This window comes from Suricata suricatta, chromosome 5 (assembly GCF_006229205.1).
Source record: "Suricata suricatta isolate VVHF042 chromosome 5, meerkat_22Aug2017_6uvM2_HiC, whole genome shotgun sequence".
Lineage (NCBI taxonomy): Eukaryota > Metazoa > Chordata > Mammalia > Carnivora > Herpestidae > Suricata > Suricata suricatta.
Window position 1 is genome coordinate 45,902,229 of NC_043704.1, and position 9,185 is coordinate 45,911,413.

General features: G+C 35.1%; 1 protein-coding gene across 1 annotated transcript; it reads left to right on the top strand.

Moving 5' to 3' along the window:
- Positions 1 to 6,861: 6,861 nt before the first annotated feature.
- On the top strand, positions 6,862 to 7,785 carry LOC115292653 (olfactory receptor 5AC1-like). The gene has a single exon (XM_029940690.1). It carries the CDS (start codon positions 6,862 to 6,864, stop codon positions 7,783 to 7,785), a length of 924 nt encoding a protein of 307 aa, XP_029796550.1.
- Positions 7,786 to 9,185: the final 1,400 nt, after the last annotated feature.

The following is a 9,185-nucleotide window of genomic DNA, read 5'->3' on the forward strand; positions in this document are numbered from 1 at the left end:
GTGCGTCCTGGGTCTGGCCCGGATCAATATCAGGACAAAATGTATTCATTGTTCTACACAGTTATAATCCCCCTGCTAAACCCCTTTATTTATAGCCTAAGAAACAAGGAAGTTTTAAGTACACTGAGAAAAGTTATAAAGAAATAAATATTTGGAGGGGAATCTTTCATTATCCCTTAGATTTTCCTCTGTTTAAATAAAGCATAATGTGTCGTTGTGTTTTGTGTGTAGTAGGGACTTAATATGTAATCATTAAATGAATGAATAAAAAACTTAGAGTGGATAGACTTGTATTCATCATAAGTTCTTGTGATCATTAAAACAATTAGTGAACATGGTAAAGACAGGCTCCATTTACTTTGTGTAATTGTTTTTAATCCATCCTCAAGGATAAAAGCGAAACAGAAATCTCCAAATTACTATGTTTTTGTAATTTGAATGAGCTTTTGTGTTTCCACATACATGCACTTTAAAACTTTTTGAACTTATATTCTTTTATAGGAAGAATTAGCCTCTGTTTAAATTCTCTTTTTAAACACTGCTCATGCCCTCCTAGATAACTTTTAAGTAATTTTTAAGATTTTATAGATATTAGTATCTTTGATAGATGTTTATAATGATGCAAGCACTATGTGAACCAAAGTAATACTGTTAGACTAAATATGACACTAATTCCTCTGAGGCATTTAAATCAATATATCTAGAACATTTATAATTTTGAAAATTAACTTACATTTGCATTGCACTCATTGCAAGATACAAAAACCTATCAATTACTTAAAATAATAACTTTTTCTGCAATATAATGAACAACCGTGAGTTCTTTAAGAATTTCTACTTTCTAATTTATTGAGTAATCTCACTGAGAACCTTGTTTCCAGCACAAATATACCAGTTGAATACGTTTTCCCCCCTCGAATTGTTGGCAGGGTGAATTCCTTTATGAAACCCTTGGGTGAGACTTTATTTCCTCCCCTCTTCCAGCTCCTAGAAGCTGCCTACATCCTTTATTTAACTCATGGGATCCTTCCTGCACCTTTAAAGCCAGCATTTTTGCATCTCTTGGTGTTTGTCTTTTGTAGTCACAGTTTCCTTAGCCTCTGGCTCTTCTGCTTCCCTCTTCCAGTTTAATGATTTGTGATTGTACCGAACCTCTCCAGATAATCCAGAATAATCTCCCTATTTTAAGGTCAGTTGATGGGCAACTGTAACTCTACCTGCAACATTAATAACTCTTTTCCATGCAACCTAACATATTTACACATTCATATGCTTGATGGCCATTATTTTGCCTACCACACAGGTAGCCTTAAAATAGAGGAACTTCTGCCTAGACTCCCATTTGGGGCACTGGAAAAAATATTTCTTGCTTTGATTCTTCCTTATCTGGCTACATCAAAATGAATTTGGTCCTGAAGTGTGTGAAGGCAAGAGAGCCTTGATGTTTAGTTTTGGAGGCTGCTCTCCGTCACTGCATTGCATGGCCAACACCTGGAAATTCCTGCGCTGTTGAGACTGGCTAGGCGACCCGCTCCTGAAAAGTGATGTTAGAGGATAAGCTAGGGCATGTAGATAGAGGGTATAATAGAGACCCTAAGAGAGTTGGGAGAGGCAGATAGCCTTTCAGGACAGCCAAGCCCTGTTCCATTCAAGAGAGACCAGAATCACAAGTTCCAACTTGGCCGCAAAAGCTGAAAGCATGAACAGTCTATAAGAGTGTGAGGATATTATTAGGATGGAAGGTCTTAGGGACCTTCCTTCCACACCCAACATGTCACTTGCTATCTCCTAACCCCGTATTTTTATATACCATCTCAGAGACAAAGATGACAAAGATGTAAATTAATTTATTTTCTGCCATGTAGTGGTGGGTATTCTATACCTATTCCATGGATTGCTCAACAAATCATGGGCTAAAATTATAGACCTCGGTCGTCTCCAGGTTGAGGACATGACCTCATGATAGAAAGAATGGGAGATATCAAGGCAAGAGCCAAGCAATTAAATCCCCTTCTTGGACTCTGAGTGTTTGAGTGTCACTTTTTCATGAGAACAGCCCAATTCCAATAGTGATAACTCAGTCCACAGAAGTAGGCTGGGACATATTTATGAAGACTAGATGTCTCCAGCCAAGCCTAAAAGAGAACCTGAAGTTTGTCAGGCCGAACCAAGGCCATTGTGAGGAATCCTATGAAATTAGCAAGTGAAGTCATACTAATTTTCCAACAGTTAGCTCATCCAGCAACTGTTTCTACTCAAGCCAGACAGGTGAGGCACAGATGGGTCCATAACTTAGGGGTGGGAATGAACATGTGGGAGAGAAGAACACTCAGAGAAATAGGGGTTCAGTGAAATTCTATACTTTCTGATGCCTTATCAGAGATAACTGCTTAATCTCCAGACATTTCTGACCCACCCTATATTTAGGCCTACACAAGCATAGCCTTGCTGACCATGTAGCTGAGGTATTGGAATAGAGACAGGCTAAATTTTGGGTAAGGGCAGCTTCCTAACAGAAGGAAAGACTTTCATCCAATATCTAGTTTTATTTAGCCAAACTTTGACAGTCTGTATCACAGTCAGAAAATCAGATTAGGGACAGAGGTCTTCTTGAAAGTGGATAGATCCCTCAAAAAGAGTAAGTCTTCTGAGTGGAGTAAAGTTTACTTAGAGAATGTAATAGGTTGGGAAGATAGACAGAATATTTATTTTGGGTACATTTTGTAAAACAGCAAGCTGTCTCATTTATATTGACACTATCATGTTGATAAATACTCTGGATACCTTTCCAAAGTTCATGTGCTCCACAGGATGGCAGATAAATCTTACAAAATTGTATATTCGCAGTGTGTAATTATAACATGTGGCAAAATAATATATTTTAAAAATTCTTAGTTCCTACAAACAACAGCTATAGCTAGATTTGATAAAGAGACCAGATTATCAACTGGAGATCCTAACTTTTTCTTGGAATATAGGTTATATGGGAATTGATAGAAAGAATGGTAGATAGCAAGACAAGGGCCAAGCAATTAAACCTTGGGAAAATGCTGAAAGTACTGTCCATGTGGGAAGAAGGGTAAAACAGGTAAGTAATTAGAAACTGTAGTAGAATCAGTGGAAGAAACTGTTAGGTAATCACCAAATCCATTTTCTTTTCATCCTAGACACATAGCTTCCATTTTCAGTTGACTGTAGTATTATTATTGAGTTTAGGTTTGCAATTGATGTGTATCACTTACATTTCTGGCTCATAAGCACCTCACAATTGGAATCTGCTGTTTCCCCCTTCTTGCTTTATCCAAATGAAAACACAAACCCTCAAATAAGTCATATGTGGAAGATGCTTGAGTAGAATAGAATTATCAAATGGAATAGAGTAGTTATTCAGTTAAGAACATGTACTTCATACTTATCATAAAGGAGAACTAAACTTCTATTATGTTGATTCACTAAATTATCGGGTATTATTTGTAAGTGCAATTAGTGTTACTGTAAGTAATAAATACATGCAATGCAAAAAAACCCCACCTCTTCAACTGTATACAGTTAGTCATTGGGTCTACTCCTTAGTGTAGGCACATGGATAGTTAGGCTTAACAATTTTAGTTTTTCTATGTGGAATAAGTTATTTATACAGGGGGAAGGAGAGGGAGAGTGTGTGTAATGGATGATAGTGAAATGGTGTACATTTTATAAAAATCAGTCAGTCTGGTGTCAGTGTGGGAAATGGACTGAAAGCCAATGTTAGCAGATGAAGATAGTATAGTTATGAGGTTATTTAATAAGCCTAGGCAAGAGACGAATGCATGGTGGATTTTAGGATTAACTGTACAAACAGAAATAGTTGGTTTTAAGACATCTCTAGGACATAAAATCTAGAGGCAATGGTCAAAGAAATGGACTTGAAGGAGAGGTTAGTTTCACAAATATGTTTACGGTGTGCACAAATACTGTCCCGAGACAGGGAACACTGAAAGAACACCAGGTTTGAGGGTAGAATAGAGAAAGATCTTAATTTCAGATCTGGACATGTTAATTCTAATGTAACTTTGGGATTTCCAAGTGGACAAGTAGGGAGTTGGGTTGTGGGATCATTAAAAGGAATAAGAGGAAGTAAAACAAGATTATTCAAATTCCATTCAGTGACATTTTATAAACGTGCCCCTATGGTGAACCCTGAAGACACCGTGTGTAGCTTTAATTGTTGCAACTAGTTGTGTATAGATAATTTGATGATTAGCTCACAAGGCCCAGTAGAACAATTTTGACTTCATTCTACTGGGAATCCTTTGGAAACATTAAGGGAATGCCAGATTTTTTTTAAAGAATAGATTTGCAGATAGAAGAAAGAAATGCTATCTCCCTCCAGTTTGGAGTTTCCAAGGAAAATCAATATATAAATAATACTACTTCATTTCTGTACCTTTTATGTTACTTCAATAGAAGGTTCTTCAACTTCAAGAAAATAAGGCCATTTCCAATTTCCCAGGATTTACAGTAAGTAGGTGAGAGTGCAGAGATTTTCATTATTTTCCTTAATATAGTTTCAGAATTTGTCTGTATGATAACAAACATCTAAGTAAGAAATAAAAATTCTAGACAGCCTTTTGCCTTTTTAAATCAGGAACAAAAATCTAGACAGACAGAAGTAAATGTCTGTCTGAACATGTATATTTCAGTTAGAATTTTTACTTTGTAGGTAACACATTTGGGGGGAAGTTTTTAAATAATAAACTTTGATTAATAGAAAAATGAAAAATAGAGAAACTCAATAATAGTGATAAAAATTCAGTGTTCATTTCATCATATAAAGTTTTCTTAATTGAGACATAGCTCTACAGCTAAAATCTAATTTATCTGTAATTTTCCTAGAATGAAAAACTCTGACTTAAGGTTTGTGTCTGAGTATAATAAAAATTCTTTAGTTTAATGAAATCATGACAATATGGGCTAAAGTCACTGGTAGTAACCTCAAAAGTCATCTTGTATTACTTATCACAGAACTTGGGGCAAAATTCACAGAGATTACTAATTCTTGGCCAAATTATCCACTGTAGGAATTAAAACTCAGAATAACAAACATTTGGTTATTTGAGGTTATAAAGTTGGGTCAGGTTATGCAGGGTAAATATTCCTTAAATTCTTAATTTTCAATTAATATTTTTGCTTATGTTATATATATTAGGACTCCTTGTGGGTATATGTTCAAAAGTAAAAATTATTAAACTCATGGATTCTTTGTTTTTAGTGAAATTAGGATAATATCTCACAATTTTCTCTTATGCTGATCATTGATTCTTTGAAAAAGAGCTGTTAGTCCTAGTTCTACATTAGACAAACTTAGTTTCTCTAAAATATTCTTATGATAAAAAAATTTTATGTGCCATCAGTATTGAGAAATATGACTATAAAATTATTAAAATATTTTTATACAAGAAAATAACAAAATCTGTATACCTGAATGTGTTTATTTTTCTTTTATGGATCTGTATTCACTGGAAAATTCTTTTTTAGAGTTATTTGAGAGACTATAAATCATGAAAAAAAATCAATGTCATTACTTTAGGCAGATTCACAATAAGTATGCATAAATAAAAAATAAGTAAAATTGAAAAAAAAAACTTAAAAAAACTGTTGTTCTATTTGAATCCCTGTCTTACACAATAGAGAGATATTGTATAACTTTGAAATATAAAAAAAATCATATCTACTCTCAACTACTCTCAATGGTCATAAGTTGGCTCCCACTGACAGTGTCCAAAAGAAAATGCTAATTTCCTTGAAGGTTATTTCTGTACAAAAATTTAGAGATGATTAGATCCTAATTTTAGAAAGGACTTTTCAGTGCCAAAACACCTCCTTGATAAAGAAAACACTAGCATTTCATCATTCTTGTTTCTTTTCTCCATTATTAAATGTTGGAGACTATTCTTTCACACATCTTTTTATGTATGTACATAGGTGTATATAGATATGTGCACAAATAATTTATTACATAATTTTATGTGAAAGAGATCATAATATATATATTGCTGTTCTCATAGAACTCTTTTCATTTGTTTATTTATTTATTTTGAGAGAGAGAGAGTGAGAGAGTGAGTTTTGCAAAGAGAGTCCCAAGCAGGCTCCGCACTGTCAGCTCAGAGCCTGGTGTGGGACTCGAACCCACAAACAATGAGATCATGATCTGAGCTGAAATCAAGAGTTGCACCACCTGAGTGAGCCACCTGGGCACCCCAAACTTCTACTTTGACTTCTCTCGTCCCCTCTTTTGTACTTCTCTCATTTCTATGTCCACTCTTATTCTAGAAAACCCAGTGCTATAAACTTAATTCCTATTATCCATATATGGTTCTTTTTTAAAAAATTTTTAATGTTTTTTTTTTTAATTATTTTTGAGAGACAGAGAGAGACAACCTGAGCAGGGAGGGGCAGAGAGAGAGGGAGATACAGAATCTGAAGCAGGCTCCAGGCTCTGAGCTAGCTGTCAGCACAGAGCCTGACTCGGGGCTTGAACCCATGAACTGTAAGATCATGACCTGAGCTGAAGCCAGATGCTTAACTGACTGAGCCACCCAGACGCCCCCATATATAGTTCTTAAAACCTCTGTTAAATTGAAAAGGATCTGTATTAAGTTTACCTGTTACTTTAGGTGAATTCTCAATTATTTTATTATGGAAAAATTTGAATCTATATAAAAGTAGACAAAGGTAAAAATAAACAAAATTGCTAATGAAATGAAAAGATATCTTAGAAATATGTTGGTTACACAAAAATTACATGGTTTTTATGATTCTTTTATGACTTTTTCCGCACTTAATTCTTTTATTTTACTGACTGGCCAGGTCATTTATTCTATGGCAGAAGAAAATAAGACCCAGGTGATGGAGTTTGTTCTCATGGGACTGACAGATCTTCCAGGGCTGCAAGTCCCCCTGTTCCTGGTGTTCTTGGGCATCTATCTCACCACCATGGTGGGCAACCTTGGTCTGGTTGCTCTCATCTGGAAGGACCCCCGCCTTCACACCCCGATGTATTTATTCCTCGGCAGTTTGGCCTTTGCAGATGCCTGTACTTCAACTTCTGTAACTCCCAAAATGCTTATACATTTTTTATCCAAGCATCATGTGATTTCTCTTTCTGACTGTCTGGCTCAGTTTTACATTTTTGGTTCCAGTGCCACCACAGAGTGTTTCCTCCTGGTAGTGATGGCCTATGACCGCCATGTAGCCATTTGCAACCCTTTACTTTATCCAGTCGTGATGTCCAATAGCCTCTGTGCTCAGTTCATTGGCATTTCATATTTTATTGGTTTTCTACATTCAGCAATTCATGTGGGTTTGTTATTTAGATTAACTTTCTGCAGGTCCAACAAAATACATTATTTCTACTGTGAAATTTTACAACTTTTCAAAATTTCTTGCACTGATCCTACAGTTAATACACTTCTGGTTTTAATCTTTTCGGCCTTTATACAAGTCTTCACTTTTATGACCATCATAGTGTCTTATATCCGTGTTCTCTTTGCCATCCTGAAAAAGAAGTCTGAAAAGGGCAGGAGCAAAGCCTTCTCCACATGCAGCGCCCACCTGCTCTCTGTTTCCTTGTTCTATGGCACCCTCTTCTTCATGTACGTGCGTTCTGGGTCTGGCTACACTGAAGATCACGATAAAATGTATTCTTTATTTTACACAATAATAATTCCTCTGCTAAATCCTTTTATTTACAGCTTGAGGAACAAAGAGGTTATAGGCGCCTTGAGAAGAATAATAAAGAAATAAATAGTGGCCAGACAATTTTTAAATGTTTCTCTTTTACCTTTGGCTGATAAAATCTCCAAGTCCTATAGATAAGCCACGACTCTTCCATTTCACCAGGCGACTAATGGTTAGGGGAATCCATAAGCTCTGTGAGAAGCATCCCAGCTTCTGATTATGCTTCCTTGGATATAGGTCCAGTTTGGGACATTACCTATATAGTTGGCTTATTTAGATACATTGTGCTTTATTTTTATCTAAGCATTTAGCTTTTCCAAATTTATTGTTTTCTAGGGACTTCCAAATTCTAGATAGTACCAAACAGTTGGCATAGAGAATCCATCATTTAGTTCATGAATGAGCCCAGTCCATTGCTCTGGACTTGCAAATTAATAAGGATTTGTTGTTTACTGCCACGCACAGTAACTCCAGTTGACTGATAAAGTAAAATTATGCTTCTTGGAAAAATGAAAAGTTCTACAGAAATTTGCAGATATCAGGAAGAAAACAGAAGCTGGCATGAATTAAAGAATGAAGCAACAAAATTACTCACAGCTCATAGTTATAACTCCATAGTTACAACTCCACATACAATCTGAGGGATACTGCATGTGGCATGATATTCAACAATTTATAAGCTTAGGAATATCTGAGTTCAATAAGAAGTAATTTCAGAGATCAGCCTTGTGGCTGCATTGCTATTCCTATCAGTTTTAGTAGAAGCTGACTGGTCAGAGGCAAGGAGCCTGGACCAGAGACAAGAATCTGACTTAGGATGTAGATATGGGTGAAAACTGTGTCAGTGAATTTTCTCCTACTGATTTACTTCCAATTCAGGGACGTGATTACTTTAAGCATATATATTTTTAAATTTGTTTTACATTGTAACTACTGTATTATAAATGATGGAAAATAATTGCATATGTTAAAAAATAAATTGTGTTATATTAAAATAAATAAATAAATAAATAAATAAAATTTATTTTAGAATTATATAGGCATAGGTGATACAACTGTTCTTTTGGCAAACAATTACATTACTTGAACAATCTTTTTTTTTCTTTTTTGAGCACAACACTTAGGAAAAGCCATTATTCAAACTAAGAATTAAGTTGAAGTTGAAGGATGAAAATATGCATGTTGTTCTAGTGTTTTTTAAAACACTAGATCTTGTCAACAGTTCCATCAAATAGACTAACAGTATTATCTGAAAATGTAGACATATGATAAATATCTCTAATCACTTAAATTTATTTCTCATAAATTATTAGAAAAAGTCAACATATTTGTATGGTCTTAAGAATAATTCTGGTTGGCCCTCAGTGACAAAAATTTCTTTAAAAAATATTCCACATTGTTAAGTTTATTCTCTTTAAAAACCACCTGTACTTGTAGGGTGATTTTCAGCAATTTCACAGTATTTG

Coding starts and splice junctions, on each gene's coding strand:
- LOC115292653 (XM_029940690.1), top strand. CDS start 6,862: ATGGCAGAAGAAAATAAGACCCAGGTGATGGAGTTTGTTCTCATGGGA.